This window comes from Galeopterus variegatus, unplaced genomic scaffold (assembly GCF_000696425.1).
Source record: "Galeopterus variegatus unplaced genomic scaffold, G_variegatus-3.0.2 Scaffold8897, whole genome shotgun sequence".
NCBI classification, from domain to species: domain Eukaryota; kingdom Metazoa; phylum Chordata; class Mammalia; order Dermoptera; family Cynocephalidae; genus Galeopterus; species Galeopterus variegatus.
In genome coordinates, this window is record NW_007735008.1 from 39,010 (window position 1) to 64,173 (window position 25,164).

Genomic DNA, 25,164 nt, shown 5'->3' on the forward strand with positions numbered 1-25,164 from the left:
TTTTTTTTTTTTTTTTTTTTTTTTTTTTTTTTTTGTAACACAGTGGGAGCATATTATTCACTGCCTTTTTTCTTGCTTTTTTGGTTGAACACTGTATTTTGGAGATTATTCCATATCAACTAATTAATGTAAGCACTTAGTAAGTCCTCATTAATGTTAATTATTATCATCAATACATAAGTAGATTTCCTATTCTTTTTTTAGGCTGCAAAACTCCATTGCCTAGATGCACTGGTTCCTCACTGATGGACATTTAGGATGTTTCCAATATTTGGCTATTACAAACAATGCTGCAGTGAACATCTTTGCTTCTAAGTTCTTGCATAGATATATGAATATATCTGCAGGAGAAATTCCTGTTGCAAAAAGTGCCTTTTAAAGTTTGTTAGATGTTTAGGAGGCAGTGTGGCAACTGGTTAACCCTGTTTGCATTCCCACTAGGAATGTATGAGAAGGCTTGGTTTCCCATCCCTTTCCAAAACTGTCTTGTCAGTTTCCTAATCTGATAGGTGAAGATGGTATTTTGTTTTAGTTGCATTTCTTTTTCTAATGTGAAACTGAATGTCTTTTCATTAGAGATATTAGTGGGGTTTTTTTTTTTCCTGTGCTATGTCCCTTGCCTTTTTTTCATTTGCCCTATTTTGATTGATTTATTTTTTGCTGGTCAGTATGGGATCTGAACCCTTGACCTTGATGTTACAACACCATGCTTTAACCAACTAAGCTAACTGGCTAGCCCCCATTTGCCACTATTACTTTGTCACTTATAGCTTTATTTTGCAGATATGTAAAATTTTATGTAGTTATGGCTTCTAGGTTTTCAATCTTGCTTAGATTTTTCCTACTTCAAGATTAAAATGTTCTTTTATGTCTTCTAATAATACGTTTACAATTTTATTTTTATTATTTTTTTTATTTTTTTTTCGTGTCTGGCAACGGATCGCAACCCTCAGTGTCGCGCCCGTACCGGACCAGGACCGGCAACGGGATCGCAACCCTCGGTGCTGCGCCCGCACCTCGCTCAGCCAGTGAGCGGGAACCGGTCTGTATGTGGGATCCGAACCCTCGGCGGGAGCGCCGCCGCGCTCCCAAGCGGCGCACTGTAGCAGTGCGCCACCGGGCCGGCCCCTACAATTTTATTTTTTATGCTTAAATCCCTGAGCCATTTGAATCTGTGCTTAATTGTAATATTGGATTATAGTGCAGCATATATTTGCTTGGGTGGTTGAATACTGAAATCCCAACAAAACCAATGGTTGCCAGCGTAGGTGAAGCATAGCACGTACATGAGAGAAGAATAGCTAGTATTGTGATGTAGTTAATAGTTTTCAGAGTTTAAAATTTCCATTTCGTCCTGTATCATTCTTGTCACAGCTTTGGTATCTTTTAATTTTTGAGGAGCTTTTAGAAAGAATAGCCTTCTGCTTTATTCACAGTTTACCATTAATTTAAAACACATTCATGTTTATTCTTGATACTGCATTGACCAAAAGGCTAGTAAAAGGCCCTTTTATTAATGCAGAAGAAATATTTAAGCTCCCTGTTTCTTAGTTACAATTGCTACTTCATGGTTTCTAAGATGGGTACTTAGTGACTGTTGTCAGGCAAGAAATGGAAAAGTAATGGTAGTAATTTGGCTCAGGAAAGTAGCATTTGGGAATATTGAGAGAATTCATTTATTATTATTATTTTTTAATATCTAAAATCACTAACACTGCTCAGCTACATTGGCTTGGGGGATTTATGATTTTTCTAAGTACTGTTACTGGGGAAAATTTTTGCCTGGGTTTGTTTACTATTTTACTAGCTAGCTCTTTTCTATGCAAAGTTAGCAACCGAAGTGTACACTCCCTAGGCTGTGGTTTTTCCACATACAGGCAGTGACGATGCTACTGCTTTTATTAGCCAGCTTTTCAGGAACTTTTTGGGCCTAAATGCAATGTTTTATATTCTTCTTTTAAAAAGTATCGGGATATTGAAAGTAATGTCTTGCTATTATTACTAGGACTGGGTAATTGTGGCCAGGGCTACTTTGAGTCACCAGCGTTTCAGCTCTAATAAAGCAAAAGCCGGGCCGGCCCGGTGGCGCACTGCTACAGTGTGCCGCTTGAGAGCGCGGCGGCGCTCCCGCCGAGGGTTCGAATCCCACATACAGACCGGCCGGCCGCTCACTGGCTGAGTGAGGTGCGGGCGCAACACCGAGGGTTGCGATCCGTTGCCGGTCACGAAAAAAGACAAAAAGGAAAAAAAATAAAATAAAAAAATAAAGCAAAAGCCATTTAATAAAAACATAAAAGCCAAATAAAATCAAGTTGAGGTGGCTTATTTTTGTGCTCACTTTTTATGTCTTGTGCCAGGTACGTCCTCTCTCAAAAGTGTTAGCTTTCTCTACTTGTTCTCTTTATGGCAGAAGTTTTCTCCTTCAACATTTCTTTTACTATTTTTTAACACACACACACACACACACACACACACACACACACTCTCTCTCTCTCTCTCTCTCTCTCTCTCTCTCTCTCTCTCTCTCTCTCACACACATACACAGTTTGCTTCAAGAAAGCCAGTGTATAAAACTTTGGATTTAGCGCTGATTTATTTTTTTTAGCCATCACTCATGAACTGGGCTGGCAAAGGTGTTAGAAATAATCCAGTGCTACATATAAAGGAACAGAGATCCAAAATGGTGAAATAACTAGTCCAAGGTCATAGATAGTGGTCAAAATAGGAATAAAACTCTGCCCGCGGGACTCCTAGTCTAGCAGGCTTGCCAGAATAACACGTTAAAATATGATTATTTCTTTGTAATTTTCTTTAAAGATCATGTAATGTTTAAATAATGAACTGATGGTAACAATTTTTTGAGCAAATCTGTTGCATAAAGTAGCACTTTATGAAATGTATTTCAGGTATGTTAATAGGTTGTTAATGTGGAAGAAAGAGGGCAATATAGAGGATCCCCCCTTTTAAAACAGTATCTTATGGTATTAATGTGTAGGAAAACACCTTTAAACACTGACACCTGTAATTCAAAACCTAAGTAATCATTGAGCCAGATTGCTTTGACAGAAAAAAATCATTAAAATTTTGGTCACTGGAAGATTAATACTCACCTTGTATATTTCTCAGTGAAAGTACTTGCATAGTAATCCATGTCATTGTTTATAAGTCCCTCTGCAATGGTACTGTCAAGGTCCTTTACCGAAGGATCAGTGAAGCTGAAGATCAGAGCCGGAAAAGCATCTGGATAGCAGTGATTAGAGTCTGTTAAAAAAAAAAAAAAAAAAAAAAAAAAAAAAACTAACTCAAAGAGTTAACATAATGTATTAGGTAAAATGAGGTGATTCATCTACCTTTGGACCTTAACAAGATGTCTTCAGAACACAACTTGAAGGGGATCGAAGACAGAACCTGTTGGATGACCTTGTAACTCGAGAGAGACTACTTCTGGCATCCTTTAAGAATGAGGGTGCAGAACCAGATATAATCAGGTATGTTTTCATTTACAGGGATTATGTGGTGGGTGAAGGTTTATTTGCAGATATTGCAGCTATTTCCAGAATGGCTTAATTTCTTTAACTATGAAGATATATTTTGTTCACTTATAGTGATTAATTTTCTATTCAGTTTAGTTTTCATTTTCTAGATTTAGTAAACCCAGTATGTTCAGCTGAATCCCATCTTGGGTGGAGCATACTTAGAAGAAAGTTGGAAGATTTTTGCATTCTTTGAGTTTTCTGCTTTGTTAGTTGCCTTATAAACTCCTGAAGTCACTAATCTGTGAAAAAATGAGATTTTTTTTAGATTGGGATGTTGAAGAAATGTGTCCTAGTAAGACTGTCGTCGGGGTTTATGGATGTAGAGGAGTATGGCAGTTGGATTTTTCTCCCCGTTCCTTGCCAGTGAGTGATTCACACTCTGCAGAGCTGATAGCTGCTCTGAACTCAGCTCTGTTGGAAGACCCAGAGAAGTGGTCCAGCTTTCCAAGGCTGAGTTTAATGAACCATAAGTTGTTACATCTTTAGAGCTGGCCTCCCTCCTGCTTCCAGAACCCCCTTAACTTCACTGTGGGAACCATCACAAAAGGAAGTGAGCTCAGGATAGTAAGCTGCTTCTCCCCCACTTCCCTGCTAGGGATGATGTATTCATTGTGCAGCGGCAGCTTGTTTCTACTTAGTTCCCAGTTAGGGATAATACGGCTTCCCAGGGCCAGTGGTTTTTGACCCTAGCCACACATTGCCAGACATCTCTAAATCAGAGCGGGGATGGGGGTGGGGCAGGGGTGCCCCAGGTGGTTCTGATGTGCAGCCAGGACTGCAAACCACTGCCCTAGGACAAGCTGAAGAGGATCAAACAGTTTTTGTCCTGTTGGTCCCAGTCTTCTTAGGAGCGGGTGATCCAAGGTTTTCATGAATTACGAAATACAGGAGGCTAGATGAAATGTTTCTGTGAAGAAGTGAAACCAAGGAGCCACTGAGGGAGGAGTTGCAGGCAGGTGTCCTGGGCAGGGTTTTCAGTGAAGACTGAAGCCTAAGGTGGGCCAGTTTGTGGTGGTTGCCGATATTCCTCAAGCAGTATCCAGTCCCCTGGATGCAGGGCTGCAGTGAGTGGAAGACGGTGGAGATCCAGGTGGGGGAAGTAGAGCAGGCGAACAAGGGAATCAAAGGTGCAAAGGAAGTTCCATCTTTCAAGAAGGGCCGTTCCATTGAAGGAAGAGGTCTTTTTAGTCAAGAGATGAATGAGGGCAGAGTTAGGAGGTGGAACACATCTCATGGGGGAGTAGGGGTCAAGTAGAGAGATGATAGCCAGAGGGGGAGAAAACATTTAAATAGTTCTACTTCGTAGTGGTGGAGGCAGTCATGGTAAATCAGTCTGTTATGTGCTGGTGTAGGGAAAGTGAAGGAAGATGGTCAGGGCCCCTCAGATGTTCAGAATCTTGCCGGGCATTTGACGTAAATATGCATGTGCACCTGTTAAAGCTACACAACTATGCCAGTTGTCTGATTAAGGCCATAACTACGCTAATTGTATGGCTAGGCAATTCACAACTAAAGCCAAAACATTTCAGGGCTAGGGCTCAGACCCTTCAAACCCGTTGTACAGACTGGGTTACCAGACCCCTCACACTCAGGTCCACGCCGGGTAATTGGGGAAAGATCCTGGGAGCTGTGGGCAGACAACGTGAGCTCAGTCCTCAGCAATGGTAGCAGCACTTACAGGTCCAGTGGTGGCGGTGGCCTCACAGAGTGTTCTGGGGACCCTGGCAGCAACAGCTTGCAGCAACAGCCTCCAGCAACAGTAACGGCCTCCTCTATGACCCCCCGGGCATATCCTGGCGGGGGGGGGCGGTGCGTGGATCAGAGCCACTCATCCTTTATACTTAAGTCCATAACCCAGGACACCTGGGTGCACATGCGCAATTACATTAGACAATAACCAAGAACGCCTGGGCACATGTGCATATTTACGTCAAATGCTTGGCAAGATTCTGAACATCTGAGGGGCCCTGACCATTTTCCTTCACTTTCGCAACAGCGCCCAGGTATTCCTTGGCTATTGTCTGATGTAGATGTGCATGGGCACCCAGGTGTCCTGGGTTATGGACTTTAGTATAAAGGATGAGTGGCTCTGATCTATGCTGTCCCCACCACCTGGATGTCTGGGAGGGTGGGGGGAGGCTGCTACTGCTGCTGGAGGCTGTTGCCGCCAGTGCCCCTGGGATGCCCCGAGAGGCCACTACTGCTGCTTCTGCTGGTACTGCTGAGGACTGAACTCTTGTCATCTGCCAGTGGTTCCTGGCATCTTTCCCAATTACCTAGCATGGACATGCCGTCTGAGGGGTCTGGAGACCCAGTCTGTACAATGGGTTTGAAGGGTCTGAGCCCTAGCCCTGACAATACAAATGGAAACAGTATAACTGAAATATGAAATGTTTTGGCTTTAGTTATTAATGGCCCAAACAAGACAGCCAGGTTCTGCTTATTGTTCTTCATTAATTATGTCATTTAATGATGTTGAAGGGGCCAACTTATGAATTAGGTCTTTGTGGGTTTTGCTGGATTTTTTTTTTTTTTTTTGGTTTTCGGTCCTCTCTTGCCTTTTTTACCTCTCCTCTTCTCACTGTGGTAATCTCTGTATTCCTGCTATTCAGCGTGACCTGCAGATGAGTAGCATCAGCATCACCTGGAAGTGGTAGAAATTGAGGTGATCAGACCCCAACCCAGATTTACTTAAACAAAACCTGCATTTTAACAAGATCATTGGGTGATGTGAACATATGTTGCAATTTGAGGAGTACTGCTTTGTATCTATTTGTTCTTAAGTGTGGCACTTTGCCCCAGAGTCACCCAAGAGGCTTATCAAAAAGAAAAAAAAGAAAGAAAATCAAAGAAAAAGAAAAATACAAGCATCTGGACCATATACTTGGCAGAATCTGGTTAGTAGTCTGTGGGGAGGACTGGGTAGCAGTGAGGCTGGGGAAACTTCCCAAGTGATTCTGATAGGTTGGAATCACAGCTTTGTCCTGGTATACTAGTGATGATGCTAACAGCTCACATCTGCTGTTTGTTTTCTGTGCACCAGGCACTATGCTAAGCTCTTTATGTCCATTTGCTCAGGAGTTCTTTGTAACATCCTGTTTTACAGAAGAGAGACTGAGGCTCAGAGGAGTCAAGATTCTAAAGCTAATTAGTCTCAGAGCTTGGATTTCAGGTCTGAACTCTTAAACCATTGCACCATAAAAAGAACTGAACCTTGTGTTAGAAGGACTCACCTCTGTAGCTCACTAGTCTTTCAGTCATCTGGATTTCAAAATCACTGACCTTAAGCTGGGGATATGTGTTCTGCCCATTTTTCATGGTTGTTAGGACCAAATGAAATGATTGCTATGTAAAGGGCTTTGTAAAGTCTAAAACCTTTATAAATATGAGATGTTACCAGTGTGTTGTGTTGTGTTGGAGACCTTCTGTCTCTCCTGTCGTACCCTCCAGTGCTCTAGAAGGACCTGGTCTCCTTGACCAGTCTTGTTCCATGTGTTGCACCTGGTCCCCTGCCCTCTCATCTCCTTTTCCGAATCTTACTTGTTCTGTGTCCTCTTTCCTCAGTGCCCAGCTTGCTGCCTGTTGTCTTGTTAGTAAACAGTCTCATGTTAATTTAATTCTAGTGATGGAATCAGTGGCTGGTGGTGACTTGTCTTCTGGAGGTAGTTTAACTGAAGTCTCCTTGAATACTAGGACTTAAACCAAAGTAAATTAATTGATGGGAGGATTTAGGGAATTTGGCGGTTTAGTAGCAGAGGTGTTTTTTTTGGATGGAGGCGTCTGAGGACCTTTTAAGTTCTACCACTAGGCCTACGGCCTCCTATTCTTCCTGCGCATAAGGCTGATCCACATGGTGGACCTAAGGCCGTTACTTATTGGTTTGTTGGTGAATGGTTGGGGTGGCATGGGGACACAATGACCAGACTGAGGAGAAACTGTGAAGCAAAGGTGACTGGAGTCCTGAGGGTTGAAAATAATTAAGGTAGTTGGCCAGACCTATTGACATGCTCTCAGGATGAAACTGAGGGCAACTTGTATATTACATCTTTTTAAATTCAGGAACAGAAGTCTAGAAAAGTTCAGAATAAGCTTCCAGAAGAATTCTGTTTAAAAAGTACTCATGCAAGCACTGTCGAGGAGAAATGACTCATGAGGGGTGATTTGAAGAAGGTAAAAATGGGTATAACAGACAGTGATGGTCCGTTCCAGATGACATGGAGTCTGGCCACGAGTAAGAAACTAATGTGGCAATTAGATATTGATTGCCACGAAGAAAGAAAATCATTGCAGATAAAAAGGAAAGAGAATGGTAGGTGGCCTGGAAGGTGAATCCCTCGTTCACTTCCACTGGTGAATCCTTGTTGAGCTAGGATTGCATTAGACCCATTGCACCCACCCTAACAGGAATGTGTCCGCATATACTTGTCCAAAAAGTCCAGGTCCTACAGACATGCCATGGGAGTTTGATAAGTAAGAAAATGGATCCTAGATGAAGCCATTCTCAAATACTGTATAGAAAGTCCCTGGGAAATCTGCCCAAGGCTTATGAAAATGGATATCCAGATAGTGTTGATCCAACTAGTGAGGGAGAATAGAACCATTGTGGACTTACTAGAGAAAAGCAGTTAAGTGTATGAATGAGTTAATGAATGAACGAATGAACGTTAAAGCCAAAGTAGATTGCTAGAAGTGAATTGTCTTAGATTTGAGGTCAGAATTGTGCTTTGATTACATTCAGTTGCCTATATCGGAATGTGATTTTTGCCTTTTTTACCCTTACCCTTCAGGCCTCTTCACCCCCAATTTCTCATACCTGATAATTCTTTTGTTTGGACCTAGCCTTCTGAGGATCTTAATCAGTTGTCCACATGACCAGTTTTGGTTCACAGTTGGACTGTATCCTCTTGCCTTCCGATTGTCAGATTGCCTAGTAATTTCTCACACCAACCGTTAGGAACCTTTCTGCTGTATTTTTGGAGAAACTTCATCCCCATCCCTGCCAGTTGGTTTGTCTGGTATCTCCAATGACTCAGTCCTCCCTACAGTTAATTCCTAGTTTTGGGCTCCTCCAACATTTTTGTTTGCTTCTCCAGTCTCTGGATTCCTCCAGCTTTTTTTGTTTGCTTCTGTAATTCTTGATATTGAGGAGATCTGTTGGGTTGCTTGTCACTGTGGGGGTGGAGGTCTTTCCCTTAGGTCATGACCTACAGAAACACAATGGCCAGAAAGCCCTGTCTGTACTTTAAAATGTTATAGACATACTCTGTTTGGTACATTTTGTCATTAGTGCTAGACTATCACAACACTTCTGGTAGAGAACTGGGGCTAATCTGCTAATCAGTATTTCAGAGCCCCATAATAGCTGGTAGCAATACCACAAGATCAGTTTACCCTACTGTGGTTGCTTGCTTGGAAGCTGGAGAGCCTCTCTCTTCCTAGAGCCCCTACCTCTGTTTCCTCCTTTCCTGTGTACTTTGTGCAGTCCTCTTCTCTCTTTCTTCCCCGTCTCTCATTCCTAGGAATCCTTCTACCCCTTCTTTCCTCTCCTCTTCCTCCTATGTGGCCTTATTAAGGAGAGAAGAGTATTGTCAGACTTCACTTTGGATTAGCATTTCCTTTAAACAGACCTTAATGTGACAATCACATAATTGAATGTGTAGCTGTCATGTGACGGAATCTTAGTTTTACCTTACGGATTACTGGTCATTATTTTAAAGCAGTAAGCCTTGGTCTAAGTAAGTGATGGTTGACTAATTTAGGGTATTTGGAAACTTGTTAAAGAAGTCTCTGGAAACAATGTCTCTTAGAAGACGATAAGCCCTGACTTATAAAGCAGTGACACAGCTTCTGATTTAAAACCCTACTGCCCTTTATATTTGAGAGCACTACTGAGTCTCACAATTAGTTATCTCTTTGTCGGTAAAGAGAAAAAAAATTGTTGCATACTCCACTGCCCTGTGACCTTCTCAAAGATTATGTGATTAAATCGGCTATAGTGGGTGGCTAATTGGCTAAGCTTTAATCTTCACACCACCAACTATGTAGGGGATTACAGGGAATAGGAAGTTATTTAGAGTTTGAGATGGTAGTTATATGGCAGGAAGGGTATATTAACAAGCAGACCAAATTGCTAAAATCAAAAGAAGATGATAATGAAAGGTCCACATTTTCTTAGAGTGCAGATTTTTAAATTTAATTTAGATATGTACTTTTCCCTTGAGCTACTAAATCTTACATTTAAATATCCCCCTAAAAACATCCCCCTTCTCCATTTTAAACCATTGAATGTTTTATTTCAGTTTAAAGCTTGGTTTATGATTTATACCCAGTAGACTTAGATTTCCTAAAGAATCATTGATTTATATTTTATTGCTTAATATTATTATTAACACATGACCAACTACTTTTCTCTAAGTAGGAAATTGCTAAGGAATATACACCTGCATCATTAGTTAGCTCATGTGAGACAGTGGATAAGCCATAAATATTTATCCTTCTTATTTATGCCCCGGAAATATGGTAACTTCCTACTGAGATGTGCTGAAATCAGTTAAAGCTTTGCTTTTCTCTCTATTTAAGTGAGAAAGGGTAGTTGAACCAAAGATGTATAAATGTATTCAAAGATATTAAAATTCTCTGCTAATTTAATGAGAAATAGGTAAGGAAGCAAAAATGTTGTGATAAAGGGGGCCTTCTTTTGTTAAGTAGATATTTATTGAGCACCATGCACTGGTATGGGGAATATGGTGGCAAAAAACTGAAATAACTAAAAACTGCTTTTTGCACTTGAGCTATGTAAAGTCCAGTGAGAGAGACTGACATGAAATAAAGAATCACACAAATAACTAAAATAAATTCAGCAGGAAAGTAAGTATATATTGCTTTGAGACAATATCAGTGGGGAGCTGATTTAGCTAGAGAGGCTGCATGATGTAGTGCTTAATCCTTTCTCTTTCTCTTTTGTAAGTGTGTATTTTGTTTCTTGACCTAGATTTTAAATACCTCAAGGACAGGGACCAAAGCCTACCATAATGCTTAATAAATACTTAATCAATGAGCATCTTTATGCATTTTTCTGTAGCTTTCATATCACCCAGCACAGAGTTGGGTATACAGCAGGCAAATTTTTGACTCAGCAAATTTTGGTTGATTGAAAGATTAACTGAGTCAGGATATGTAGGCTGTGTTGTGGTAACTAAACAAACCTGGGAATACCAGGCATTTAACACATGAAAGCTTTTTTGCATGCCTTGAGTAAAGTCTGGTTCTCCCAGACAGGTCCCTTTGCATGGTGACTAGGAGATTCAGGTTGTTTCCATCTTTAGGGCTGTGCTATCATGACACAGGGCCCCACGTTCCTCATGATGGGAGAAGAGAGAGTGTGTGGAGAACTCACAGCCCTCTTATGTGCTTTGGCTCACAAGTTCCTGACTAGTCACGTGGCTCCAACCTCACTCCCAGGGAGGCTGGGGAGTGCGATTATAGGGAAAGTGAAGGAAAATGGTCAGGATCCCTCAGATGTTCAGAATCTTGCCGAGCATTTGATGTAAATATAAGTATGCACATGTGCCCAGGCGTTCCTTGGTTATTGTCTAATGTAATTGAGCATGTGCACCCAGGTGTCCTGGGTTATGGACTTAAGTATAAAGGACAAATGGCTCTGATCCACAGGGGCCCCCTGCCCCTGAGATGCCACTGCTGTTGCTGGAGGCTGTTGCTGGAGGCTGCTAGTGCCCCCGGGATTGCCCCAAGAGGCCACCACCACCACAGCTGCTACTGCTGCTGTTAAGCTGCTGCTACTGCTGTTGAGGACTGAGCTCATGTCATCTGCCGTTGGCTCCCAGGATCTTTCCCAGTTACCCAGCGTAGACCCATATGTGAGGGGTCTATGACCGAGCCTGGCATGTGAGGGGTCTGATGATCTAGTCTATATAATGGGTTTGAAGGGTCTGTGGGCCCTAACCCCTAGCCCTGACAATACAAATGGAAAACTTAGTGTAACTAAAATAATGAAACATTTTGGCTTCAGTTATCAACTGCTTTAACAATAAATACAATTGCCTAGCCATACAATCAGCTAAGTCAGCAGGGATTCCGACAATAACCCCACCAGGCAATTAGCATAGCTATGGCCTCAACCCAACAGCGATCTTTCTGTGTGCTCAAGGAGGGGAGCACATGGCTTTGTCTCTGCCTCACTGATTATTTCGGGTAGTTTGATGGAAGGATAAGTAACTTTGGTATAGTCTTGCTGCTTTCTTGGTCAGCAAAGATTAGAATCAGAAGTTCATAAAGGCACCCCTGAGGTGGGCCGAGAGGTGACTGTGGTGAGATTTGCTCATCATTTATAATGCCTATTCTCGAAGAGTTCAGTTAGGTTGGGGAAACAAACAAAAGCAAATCCACAACACGGTGAAATGAGTGCGGACAGGTATGTAAGTGTGCTGTGAAGACTAGAAGGGAAGGTTGTTTCTGCAGCAGTCAGAGGAAGAGGAATGAAAGGTCTGAGAAAGAAGATGCTTATTGCAGTTACCCGCTCTAACCACTTTGTTAAGTGGGTGCCTGGGTACAGCTCACTACCCTCGGCTAGCAGTTAGGATGCTCTTGGCTGCACCTAACAGACAACCTACTTAAATGGTTTAAATGAGGAAAAACATCCCATGTAATAAGTTACCAGTGAGAGAAGTGAGAGGATTGATTACTTCAACAGCCTGCTAATGCCTCCAGGGAGCCAGGTCCTTGCGTCGCTTTATTTTGCCTTCTTCAGAGTGCTGGCTTTGTCTTCAGACCGACCCTCTCATGGTCTCAGAATGGCTGTAGCAGTTCCCAGCCACACTCCAGACTTAACAGTGGGAGAGGAAGGAGAGTATATTTTGTGTATTTTTATGGCTAAGAAATCTAAAAAGCATTTAACAAGATTCAGTGATAACCCTCCCACTATGCTCCCCACTCCTCAGCATAAGTAATTATTCTTAAGTTTTGGCGTATCCTTCCAGGGTTCTCCTAAGCATATACCAGCAAATATGAATATATTTCCTATTCCCCTCCATCTTTTACACAAATGGTACTGTAGTATGCATACCATTCTACAACATTCTTTTGTCACCTGATCAAATATCTTGGAGATTTTCCCAATTGGGAATAAGGTTTTGTCATTAGTTTTTATAGCCTTATAATATTTCATTGTATGAACATACCATAATTTATTTAACTAGTCCCCTATTAATAGATTTGTGTATTGTTTTCAGCTTTTTTCTATTACAAAAATATAGCAGTGAATAACCATAAACCTAAGTGATTTTGGATGTGTGAAAGTGTATCTTTAGGTAAGTTCTTAGAAGTAGGGTGGCTGGGTCAAAGGGTATATGCATTTGCAGTTTTCATAGTATTTGGCAAGTTGCCCTCCAGAGGGGTAGAACTAGTTTAGACTTGTGCCAGCAATTTACGTGAGTGCCCGTTTTTTCTATAGTCTTCCCCAAAGAGAGTTATTAAACTTTTGTATCCTATGCCAAACTAATATAGTTTTATATAGTAATATCTTAGTAGAGATTTATGTAATTACTATATATGATTATAGTGAACCAAGGTTATAAAGACATTCTGTGTCTGATTTTTCTTCCTAGTACTTCTGTCGTTTTATAATTGTTAAATATTTGATTCATTTGAAATTTAATTTATGAAGAGTATTAATCCCACTTTTTTCCTACTTTGCTACCCTATTTTTTGTGACTGACTACATTTTTTATCTTCTCATCTTCAAATCTGAGATGCTGACCTGTTCATTTAACACATTCCCATATATATTTTGATCTACTTTTGGACTTTGTAGTGTGTTCCATTGGTCCTTCGGTCTACTCATGGGCCAGTACCACATTCTTTTAAATATTGAGGCTTTATTTTAAGTTTGATACATGATAGTAGTTTCCTGTCATTAAATTTCTTCTTAAGAGTTTTGCTTATTTATTTTTTTTACATGAACTCTAGAATCAACTTATCTAATTTCAAAAAGGAGGGAAACAACTCTTTTTTAAAAAAAAAAATTGGGATTACATTAAATGTTTTCCCATTTGATCAAGCCATCTTTTGGGTCTTTCAGTAGTGTTTTCTTCAAATAAGTTTAACACATTTCTGGTTAAATTTATTCCTGGCTATTTATTTTAAAGAAGTCTAGCTTAGGTGTTTCCTTTATGTTTAGTACTTTTTGTGGCCTGTTTAAGAAATCTTTGCCTATTCCAGGGTCATTAAGATATTCTTCTAGGGCCGGCCCGGTGGCGCACTGTTACAGTGCGCCGCTTGGGAGTGCGGTGGCGCTCCCGCCGAGGGTTCGGATCCCACGTACAGACCGGCCGCTCACTGGCTGAGCGAGGGGCGGGCACAACACCGAGGGTTGCGATCCCGTTGCCGGTCCCGGTCCGGTACGGGCGCGACACTGAGGGTTGCGATCCGATATTCTTCTATGTTTTCTTCTAAAATACCTCTTATTTGACCATTTGCATTTAGATCTACAATCCTTTTGGCATTGATTTTCTTTTATGTAGGGTGATAACAGATACCAAGATTCATTTTTTAAATATGCATATTCAGTTGATGTGGTACCTGATATTGAAAAGACTGTCTCTTCTCCACTGCATTTTAGTGTCACCTTTGTCATAAATCAGGTGACAATGTGTATATGGGACTGATTCTGAATTCTTTATTCTGTTCCACTGGTTTATCTGCCTGTCCTTGTGCCACACTGCAGCTTTGTGGTCAGTCTTGGTAGCTGGTGATATGAGTCCTCCAGCCTCTTTTTTTCTTCTGAATTGCCCTGGCTCTTCTTGTCTTTTTTTTGCATTGCCTTGCAACCTGTAACTGGAATCAACTTCTGAAGTGACAAAACAAAAACAAAAAACTGGATTTGCTTTCAATCTACAAATCAATTTTAAGGAAATTGGCATCTTTAAAATATTGAGTCTTCCAATCTCTGAATGTGGTATATGCCTTTAATAGGTTTTCCTTAATTTCTTTAAATAATGTTTTATAATTTTCAGTATAGCAGTCTCATACATCTTTCATTTGACTTATTCCTAAGTGTTTCATGTTTTTTATTTTTTATTTATTTTTTTATTTTTTTAAAAAGATGACCGGCAAGGGGATCTCAACCCTTGGCTTGGTGTTGTCAGCACCACGCTCAGACAGTGAGCGAACCAGCCATCCCTATATAGGATCCGAACCCGGGGCCTTGGTGTTATCAGCACCGCACTCTACCGAGCGAGCCACGGGCCGGCCTGTTTCATGTTTTTTAAAAATACTCTTATAAATAACGTCTTTTAAAATTTTTTCATTTGATATTCCTTTGTTGCCTACCTTTTAAAACCTTCTTAGGAGAAAAACCACTAGGTTACTGCTGCTAACCACTTGTGGACAGACTATGTTTTATTACACGGAACATGGTAATAGCTAGTTACCTAGGTTGATTTGATCAATGATACAAAATTGCAATGACTAATATTCAGATCTCAAGGTTTCTGGTCTCACTTGCTTCATCAATCATCTATATGGATAATCTTTTTTTTTTAAATTAGTCTCTATTCGGAAGTCAGGCTGCTAACAGAGCTTCCTTTCCTATTCCATAGAGAAAAAAATCCAGACTAAGTGACTGCAGTTGTCCTTTGGTATCCACAGGGGATTAGTTCTAGGACCTCTGCAGATTCCAAAATCCACAGATGCTCAAGTTCCTTATGTAAAATGATGTAGTATTTGCATATAACCTACGTATATCCTCCTGTGTACTTTAAGTCATCTCCAGATTACTTATACTACCTAATACAACGTAAATGCTGTGTAAATAGTTGTTATACTGTATTGTTTAGGGAATAATGACAAGAAAAAAAAATCTGTATGTACAGATGCAGTTTTTTTCCCAAATGTTTTTGATCCATGGTTGAATCCACAGGTGCGGAACCCACAGATAAGGAGGGCTGACTGTGTGTATATGTATAAATATATATGCACGTATATGTGTATAAAGCCCTATATGCTTATGTATAAGTATATACATATATACACTTGTATGCATAGCTATGCATCTATATATTTGCACGTGCACTCACATACTCTAAGAGCTATGTCCTGAATAGACCACAAGATGGGGATGTAAGTCAATAGAAGGGGAAACTTACATTCCCAGTCGTTAGATTTTGAAAAGTTAGTTTTTCTCTGTTGAAAATGAGGAGAGAATAAAGTTGCTTGTACTTCCTAACCTTAAGAAAGGAATGGTGTCAACTTCCAGTTCTCTCTTTAGCCCTTTTTCTCTTCCTCTGTGTAACTGCAAACCTGTTTGTCATTTTTATTCTTCCTCCTTTAATGACTCACTTAGACCTTGCCCCATCCCCAGTCTGTTCATTCCTGTTTCTTTCTCTCTCTTTCATCTTTCTTATCTTTTCCTTTCATATCTTTCTCTTCCATTGCTCTTTCCCCGTGGAAAAATACGCTTGATTTTGGCATTTTTCAGTTTTAATTTCAGTTTCCTATCTTAAAAGAAGAGGGATGCTTTCAGTTCCTCTTTCTAATAGTTTCACTTAAGTTGCCATTTACTTTGTGGATCTTTGTTCCCGTATGATCTTCCCTTCTCCTATTCCCCCCACCCCATCCATCATAGGGAAATGACTCTTCTTTAGTTGAATTTAAAATAAATTATCAACATGATACATGCTCATTATAACCATATAACTTGAAAGTTAATATTCTCCCTCCCTTTCCTTCCCTCCGAGGTCATCCTCCTAAAGTAACTAGTGTAACTATTTGGAGGGTTTACTTTCACATATTTATTTGTGCTTATATAAATATTTACAAAAATATGAGTTTTCCTTTCCTATTTTTTATGAAAACAGAATTGTATTGTACATATTTCTCTATAATTTACCTTTTTCTCTTAAATTTGGACATTCTTCCAAATCAATAGATCTAACAAATTCTTTTCAACAGCTTTTTTTGTGTGTGTGTGGCTGGCCAGTACTGTGATCAAACCCTGGACCTTGGTGTTATCAGCACCATGCTCTAACCAACTGAGCTAACTGGCCAGCCCTCAACCACTATTATTTCACAATATAAATATGCAATTATTTTTTCATCCACTCCCTATTTAGTGGTTGTCGGGTTGTTTAGCTTTTCTGCCATTATAAACAATGCTACAGTAAATATACATAAGGACTGTGGCTTCTATTTCTGTAGGACAGAGTCCCCAAAGTGGGGTTACTGGGACAAAAGATATGAATGTTCAAAATTTAACAGGTACTGCCATGTCTGTTTTTTAAGAGCTTGTTACTTTACACTCCCTCCAGCAATATATGGGAGAGCCCCTTTCCCTACACCATAGCTGTCTGTGGGCATTACAGAACTTGTCAGGTTTTGCTGATCTGATGGGTGAACAATGGTATTTTGTTTTGAATTGCAGTCCTTAACTACTGGGATAGTTGTGACTTTTGGTATGAAAAATAAAAAGATTCTCTACCCTTATATGTGTTACTTTTAAATTATAGAGGTCATTTGGGAATTGAAAAAGGAGGAAAATTCAAGTTCATGAGTGAGGGAGAAAAAAGAGGATTTAACTATACACGTTGTATTTTAGTTCATTATGTTGATTTTTTTAAAAAAAATCTGTTTATTTTCCAACTTGTGATTTTTATAAATAAAAGTTTTTAAGCAATTAAACTTTTTCTTGTTTGCTAAAAAGAAAAGAGTTTTATTTCTCCCTCCCTCTCTTCTCAATTTACCAAGCACTTTCATGTATATTATTTCATTTGGCCCTCATAATAATCTTCAGAGGTAAACAGAGAAGGGATTACTTTTTTGGTTTACAGGTGAGGAGACTGGTTCTTAGTGAAGTGATTGTACCCGAGATGAGTCATTGGCGGAGAGAATTAGAACTTGAGTCTTCTCATCCTTTGCCCTAGGTTTTGTCTCTCAGGCTTTGTCTCTCTTGATTTTGGTATCTTCCCAGGGTTGCCTTTTTGGGGCCCTCATTTGCCCATTTCTCACTGGCTTTGAGTGCTTGTCCATCCTCCTGTTGATGGCACCTATGGACAGTGTTATCCTCCACCAGGCATTCAAGCAACATAAGCTAACTTTGCATTGTGTGATTCAGTGGAAGGGGAAAACCTGGGTTTGAGTTTTACTGCATTTCATTTTCTTCAAAATGAAGATTATCATGAAATACTGTGAAGTTCACCTGAGATAAATATATGTGGAGGCCCTTTGTAAACTGGAAAGTGCTCTATAAACATTAATGAATGCTTGCTGTCCCTGATCCTAGCAGAAGGGAATACAGGGATTGTATGTCATTTGGAATGGTCTTTTTATCTTGCACAAAACAACTAGAGGACAATACATGATAGTGTGTAATGAAGTGCTAAATTGTGTGGTATGGGACACAAATGGTCTAGGAGACTAGAAAAGGGAGATATTGGTGTGAGGGGGAGGAGGTTAAGATGACCACGGAAGAAAAGAAGACTTGAGATGGCCCTTGTAGAGTGAGTGGAATTTGTACACCATTTATTTCTCTCCTATTGTGTACTGTCTCGAATCCTACTCTTTCAAGAGCCTGACCACGGAAGAAAAGAAGACTTGAGATGGCCCTTGTAGAGTGAGTGGAGTTTGTACACCATTTATTTCTCTCCTATTGTGTACTGTCTCGAATCCTACTCTTTCAAGAGCCATAGTTTCCATATCGTTCTGCACATTGGTGCTCAGCTGTTTGCATAAAAGTCACCTAAGGGAGCTTACAGATTCCTGGGCCCTGTTCCCAGAGAGAAAGGATGTCATGGTTAAAAGTGTGGGTGTCCATCTCAATAATTTGCCTTTTTAGATATGAATTAGATAAACTGGTGTAATAAAAAGCAAGGTCATTGAGGTGGAAATGATGGCTATATAGTCAGTGCTTGGCTTTTGTGCATCTTGAATGTGTATACATTATTCACTGACACCCTTAAACAGTCTTTTAATGCCAAATTTGGATTTTTGTACATCAGCTGACAAACGTAAACTCCTGCTACTGTTTCATTTCACTAGGCTTGCGTTTTTGTCCATAGATCAGTGTTAATTTGCACTCAATTGAATATTTTATTGCACTTTATCTTTACAAAATGAGTGAGAATGGAAACAAATATGCTTAATAAGGGGAAAAACAGTGTTGAGATAAAGATGGAAATCATTAGGTAGGTCACATGCCTAAGTGCAAAATACAAATTGTTCACCTCGATTGGACACTCATTGGATTCGTCATTTAACTGTGTTTGTGAAGAACAAGGTAAAAGAAGGTGCAGAGTTGTTTTTGAAGACAGTGTCAAAAAGTCATGGCTCTACGAACAGAAGCTCCTTCTGAATATGTAAGCACGTCATTGATTTTTATGCATTCTGTTTCTAAATATGTTTTCAGCCATGCATTGTGTAATAAAGTAAGGAGCTGCTTACAATAGACGGTAATCACTGGGAAGCACGTCATTGATTTTTATGCATTCTGTTTCTAAATATGTTTTCAGCCATGCATTGTGTAATAAAGTAAGGAGCTGCTTACAATAGACGGTAATCACTGGGAAGCACGTCATTGATTTTTATGCATTCTGTTTCTAAATATGTTTTCAGCCATGCATTGTGTAATAAAGTAAGGAGCTGCTTACAATAGACGGTAATCACTGGATTGTTATAGTTGAACTTTAACCAGCAGGTGGCTCTTAGTCACCAGAAATGTGGCAGAGTAGCTAATTCATCTCTCGGAATTCTTATGTTATTTGTATATCACCCCTTCTTGCCCCTCTTCTACTTTAAAGGTACTGTGACAGCCAACACGTAAGGTAAAGAACTCTTCCTTTCGGTTTTATTTGCTTGATTTTAGAGTGCCGGGATGGCTTTCTCAGGAACAACACTCTGGGGTTTCTAAAGTTTGGGTTGGAGGCCAAAATAATGATTCCTGATGGCCTTTTCCACATTGCATTTCTGTTTTTCTGTGAGCTGTCTTATTAAGGTTTTCATTTAAATTTATTGGTAAATTTTTCCAGCAATGAATAGGGAAAAAAGTGGGATTTGTCTAAAAGTAGAAAAATATTTGATGTCGTAGATTTTAGAGATGCTGTGGCAAAATTTTCTTGGATCATATATAAGAGAGATGTGTTCCTTGTTTGAGATCTTATTTGTTCTGGAATAATACTCAATTGAGATTTTTAATTCAATTTAACACAAAAAAATATATTTCAAGTATTTACTTTGCAGCAAGTGTCGAACATTTCAGTCCATAAGGAGATTTTGAGGAGGTGTTTATTAGGTTTGCAAACTGGGGATGACTACCCCGCAGGATGAGGGGAAACTCTGCCCACTTGAGGTAAAAAGTTGGAGATTTTTAATAATAAAAGTAAAGGAAAGTCTTAGCAGTAAACAAGATTCCAAATATTGCTTTAAAATGTAACAGGTGAGTGATTATATTGGGTTTCCAGGACAATTTTGATCTATAGAACAAAGTTAGTTGTGTGTACTGCACCAAGTCATGATTATACCTATCTTTGTCTAAACAGTGGGTTTTCTGACATCAGTAAATTCAAGTAAAAAGTCAGTTTTTTAGGTCCTGAGGAACAAGTCACTTAAAGTTCAAACACGGAGTCACTTCAGTTCTGTCTTCAGTTCTCCTTTCTGGCCTCTTTTCCTCTTCACAGGCACAGCGTTAGGCATTTATTGTCCCTAGAGTATCAGCTCCGTGGGATCTTGTTCACTTCCAAGTCCCTAGGTTAGTGCCTGATACATAGAAGGTATTCAGTAAGTATCTGTCAGATGGATGGGATACAAAAAAAAAGAAAGAATAGGACAGAGTATTGGACTGAAAGTTAAATATGGCTAAAAGTATCCATACCTTCATAGATCATGATCTTGAAGGAGCAATTTTACTTTGGAGTTGTTATTAGAAACCATGTGGAAGTTTGAAAGGAAATGAAAAATTTCCCTTTTACTAAGTTATGTCAGTTCCCCCAAGTCACCCAGGCTTGGAAATCTTTATTCTCTATGTCCAGTCTGTTCAACAACACTTGTGGAATTTCCCTTTGAATTATTGTGTTAATTGTCCCTTTCTCTCTGTGCCCTCTTGTCATTTTCCTTGTCCAGACCCCCATTACTTTGCACCTAAATTACTGTAGCCTTTTGGCCTGCCTCCCTGACTGCAGCCTTTCTTCAGTGTGGTATTGTTGCCAGACTTTGTCTCTGAAGAACCTATTTCTGATTGAAATTTGAGCCTTTGTGCATCTTCGTATTCACAGAAAGAAACTACGAAAAAAGTTTTAAAAAAGGAATTGCCCTTTCATCCCATAGTAGCATTTTCACATCTGTAGGCAGGTCTAATTACGAAGCTTTGCAGACTCAAATTCACTGACACCCTAGAAATGTCTTCTCATGTCTTAACTGCAGACCTCCCTGTGGTCTGTGAATACTCAAACACTGATATTTTCTCCAGACAAAACAAACATTTTATGTAGTCACTTTGACATCTTTTTGAAATGCTAAGAAAAGCTAAAGAAAGCTACTTCTTGGAATTCACTGCTTTTTAAGTTCTGTGTTCAGTTGATAAGAACGCGCTCCCTATGAACTCTAACAAGCTTCAACTTCATTTGTCAGCAGAAAGACATGGATTATCTGCACATGGCTGCCACCCCCCGATATTGTAATAATTTAATAATAAAGTACATCATTTTCTTTTTTGGGATGAAAATGAAATCATTTTATGTCTTTAGAAATGATCATGAAACTTTTTGGTAAAATCTTTATAAGACAGATATATAACATTAATGTGGCATTTCTTTCATAAGCTCCATTTATTAGATAAGTTCCATCTTGAAAGAATATGAATAAAAATTACTGATTTGTCATGTGTTAAACGATGGGGATACGTTATGAGAAATGCATTGTTATATGATTTTGTTGTGTGAGCATCATAGAGTGTACTTACACAAACCTAGATGGTGCAGCCTACTACACATAGGCTATATGGCATATAGCCTATGGCTCCCATGCTATAAATCTGTACAGCATGTTATATACTGAGTACTGTAGGCAGTTGTAACACTATGGTACATATTAGTGTATCTAAACATATCTAAACATAGAAAAGGCATGACAAAAAAATGGTATAAAAGATAAAAAATGGTATGCCTGTATAGGAAACTTACTGTGAATGGAGCTTGCAGGACTGGAAGCTGCTCTGGGTGAGTCAGTGAGTGGTGAGTAAATGTGAAGGCCGAGGACATTACTGTGTACTACTATAGATAATAAAAACACTACAGTTAGGCTACATTAAATTTATTTTTTAAAAAAAGTAATTGTACTGTGATACTATGATGGCTACAATGTCACTAGGTGATAGGAATTTTTCAGCTGCGTTATAATCTTATTGGACCACTGTTGTATATACAGTCTGCTGTTGACTAAAATGTCATTATATGCCACATGACTATATTTTAAAGAAATAAGTCTATTCTAAACTCAGAAGCATAGTATTTAGCATTTTTTTCTCTAACTTTGCAAAGGAGAAATGCTTCTTACTTGTTATTCCAAAAGTGAGGTTCAGCTACAAAGTGTTTTACTGACACAATTCCCTTTCAAGTCACTCCCTCGATTTGCTGCTAAAGGCTTGCAGGCAGGTAGCAGTTGATTAGTTTTGTTTTGCTTTTTTTTTTTAAACTCTCGAGATAAAAATGTTGAATACTTCTCTCATTTTGTCTCTCTCTTGCTTAAAAACCTCAGTGGTTTTCCTAGTTCTGTTTCATAAACATTTACTGAATGCTTATTCTCTGGCATATTCTGAGGCTTTTTAAAAAAAAAATTTGGTGCTGGGGATATAAACATGATCGTCATGTGGCCTCTTTCCTCACAGAGCTCATAATTTAGGAAGGGAGACAGATGAGTAAATAACTAACTACAATCCTACTTGATAAATGCCACGTTGGAGGTTGTGAGCACAGTGCCATGGGAGCACCAGCGAGTGATTGATTCCAGGGAAGGGGGATGGGGATAGGGAGCAGGAAAGACGAAGCAGCAGAAGTGACATTTGAGTTGAGCCTTAGAGGATGAATAAAATTCTGCCAGATGCACAAAGGGGTAGGGGGTGGGGACACTCCAGACTCATACAAAAAACATGAGAATGTGAAAGTTTGTGCCTTTGAGTGGTGGTGAGCAGTCTGCAGGGTGAAGGAGAAGTAGAATATGACAGAGGGGATGTCAGGAGATGATGTTGCAGAGATTACTGGGGCCACATTGTAGAGCTTACCCTTGATCTGTAGCTTCCAGGGAGTCATGGACGTTTTAACATAGGGAAATTATATGGTGAAATATCTGTTTTAGGGGGATGACTCTGGCAGCAGAGAGTAGGATGATTTGAATGAGTGTGACTGGGAACAAGGAGACCGTCACAAAGCTGTGGCCATTTTCTACATGAGAGGTGACAAGGATCTGAACCAAGGCATTCCAACAGGACGGAATGAGGGCAAGGACTTGAGAACCATGTCTGTGGGAGGCCTTGAACATTGATGAGATGTGGGGGAGAGGAGACAAAAAAAATGGCTTGGAAGACTTGGGAATACAGTGATGCTGCTAACCAAAATAGCCTAGGAGGAGAAACAGCTCATTGGATAAAAGTAATGAATCTGATTTTGGATATGTTGAGTGTGGAGAGGAATACCGAGTTGAGGTTACTAAGTGAAAAGCCACAAGTGCAGACACAGAGCCTGTAGGAAAATATCATGGGAAGAAATAAATTTGTAGGTCTTTAGCACAGTGATTTCCAATCAGGGTGAGGGGTGGGGAGGACATGTCTTGCCTGAAGTTTTATATGTGGGGTTTCCTTTTAACTATTTATTGTAATTTCTCCCCCAGCCCCTGGATTCTGATATTGCCCTGCCAGGGAGGGGAGTATGTCCCTGTCCATCCCTAATTGAGAGTCCACCACCATAATGACTCAAGGAAATGTGTCCAATTTCATTTGTACTTGGGATAAAATGTCTTTAAACACTGCATCTATTTGTATAGTCTGAAACCACCAGAACAGATATAGTTGCCCAGAGAGAGACAACGTAGTGAGACGAGCAGATCTAAATAGAATTCCCGAGGAACACAAACATTTAAGAGGCAGATGGGGGGCCAGCCCATGGCTCACTTGGGAGAGTGTGGTGCTGATAACACCAAGGCCACGGGTTCGGATCCCATATAGGGATGGCCGGTTAGCTCACTGGGTGAGCGTGGTGCTGACAACACTGAGTCAAGGGTTAAGATCCCCTTACCAGTCATCTTTAAAAAAAAAAAAAAGGCAGATGGGGGAAGGGGTACCTGCAAATTATGGAGAAAGAATCGTCAGCGGGAGAAAATGGTGTGGAGGAAGCTAATGGGGGAGAGGTGTCACGGATAAAAGAAAGTCAGCTGTGACAAATGAGGCCTAGAAAAGGGGTCTGGTGAAAACTGGGAAGAGGATTTGGCCAGAAGGAGGTTATGGGTGAGGAGAGTTTAAGTAGAATGAAGGGGCAGGAGTTGGATTGGAGTAGGTTGAAGATCGAACCTGGGGGTCAGGAAGTAGAGCTGGTGAACAAAGCATGTTCTCTAAGGAAGTCTGGCTGTGAATAGGAAAGAAAGAAGTTGCTTGAGGATTTATAAAACAGGGGAAAACTAGTGGAAAGCTAATATTGTAATATTCTGGGAGAGTGTGAAGATGAAACTTCTGTAGAATTCCAGAGAATACCTGCCTCCTCTCATCAAGATGAGTCTTCCCACTCACTTCCCAACACCACTGTTAATAAGGGTGTCATATTCCTCAAGTGTTGGATCAGAAAGAAAGTTGAAGACCATTGACATAGTAAGTTTGCTTGTTTTATGGGTAAGAAAACCAGGGATGAAGTGGTTATTGGAATTGCCCACGGATACAAAGCTAGCTGTTCTTTTATTTTAGTAAGTGTGTTTATGTTTGTTAGTTTCTCTTTTCAATTTGATTATAAACTCCTTGAAAGCAAGGATTATGTTTTAAATTCTTTTATATTTCCTTGTACTTATACTTTCCTTGTACCTTGTAGAACAGTACTGAGTAATAATCGGCGTCACCCCAAATGTTAAGTTGAGCATAGAACCTAAAGAAAAGAAAATTAAGTGTTATGCATACAGGGATGGATACCTAGGATCTTACCTGTTCTTATTAGTAAAGGTGTATCTTTTGCAGGATTTCCTGGTAGGTTTGGGACCATCAACAAAGTAGAATCACCAAAACAGAGGGAGGGGGTTGAGATGGGAGGAGGACGGAAGAGGAGGGGGGGAGGGGGAGGAAAGTAGAGATAGATCAGCTTTGGGAATTAGATAACTCTGGGAAATCTTTTTTGTATGTATGGTGGTGATGTGTTTTTGATATGAATATTGTGCCCATGTTGTCACTTTTATTCTATAGTAGGTATTTATATATACATGGCTATAGTTCTAACTTGTCATTTTTTTGAGGTTGCTAAAAAAATTCTTACATTTGTTTTTTTCCCCTTTTAATATTAATTTTTAAAAGCATGCTCTGAGGGCCGGCCCGGTGGCGCACTGGATAGTGCGCCGCTTGGGAAGCGCGGCGGCGCTCCCGTCCGAGGGTTCGGATCCC

The 25,164-nt window shown here is 40.0% G+C and overlaps 1 protein-coding gene across 1 annotated transcript in view; it reads left to right on the forward strand.

Annotated features, from left to right (window-relative positions):
• STX8 (syntaxin 8) overlaps positions 1-25,164 on the forward strand; it is a 61,582-nt gene that overhangs the window by 16,420 nt on the left and 19,998 nt on the right. The window contains exon 4 of the mRNA XM_008593218.1: positions 3,378-3,488. Within this exon, the coding sequence (XP_008591440.1) occupies positions 3,378-3,488 (111 nt within the window). The remainder of the gene's footprint in view (positions 1-3,377; positions 3,489-25,164) is intronic.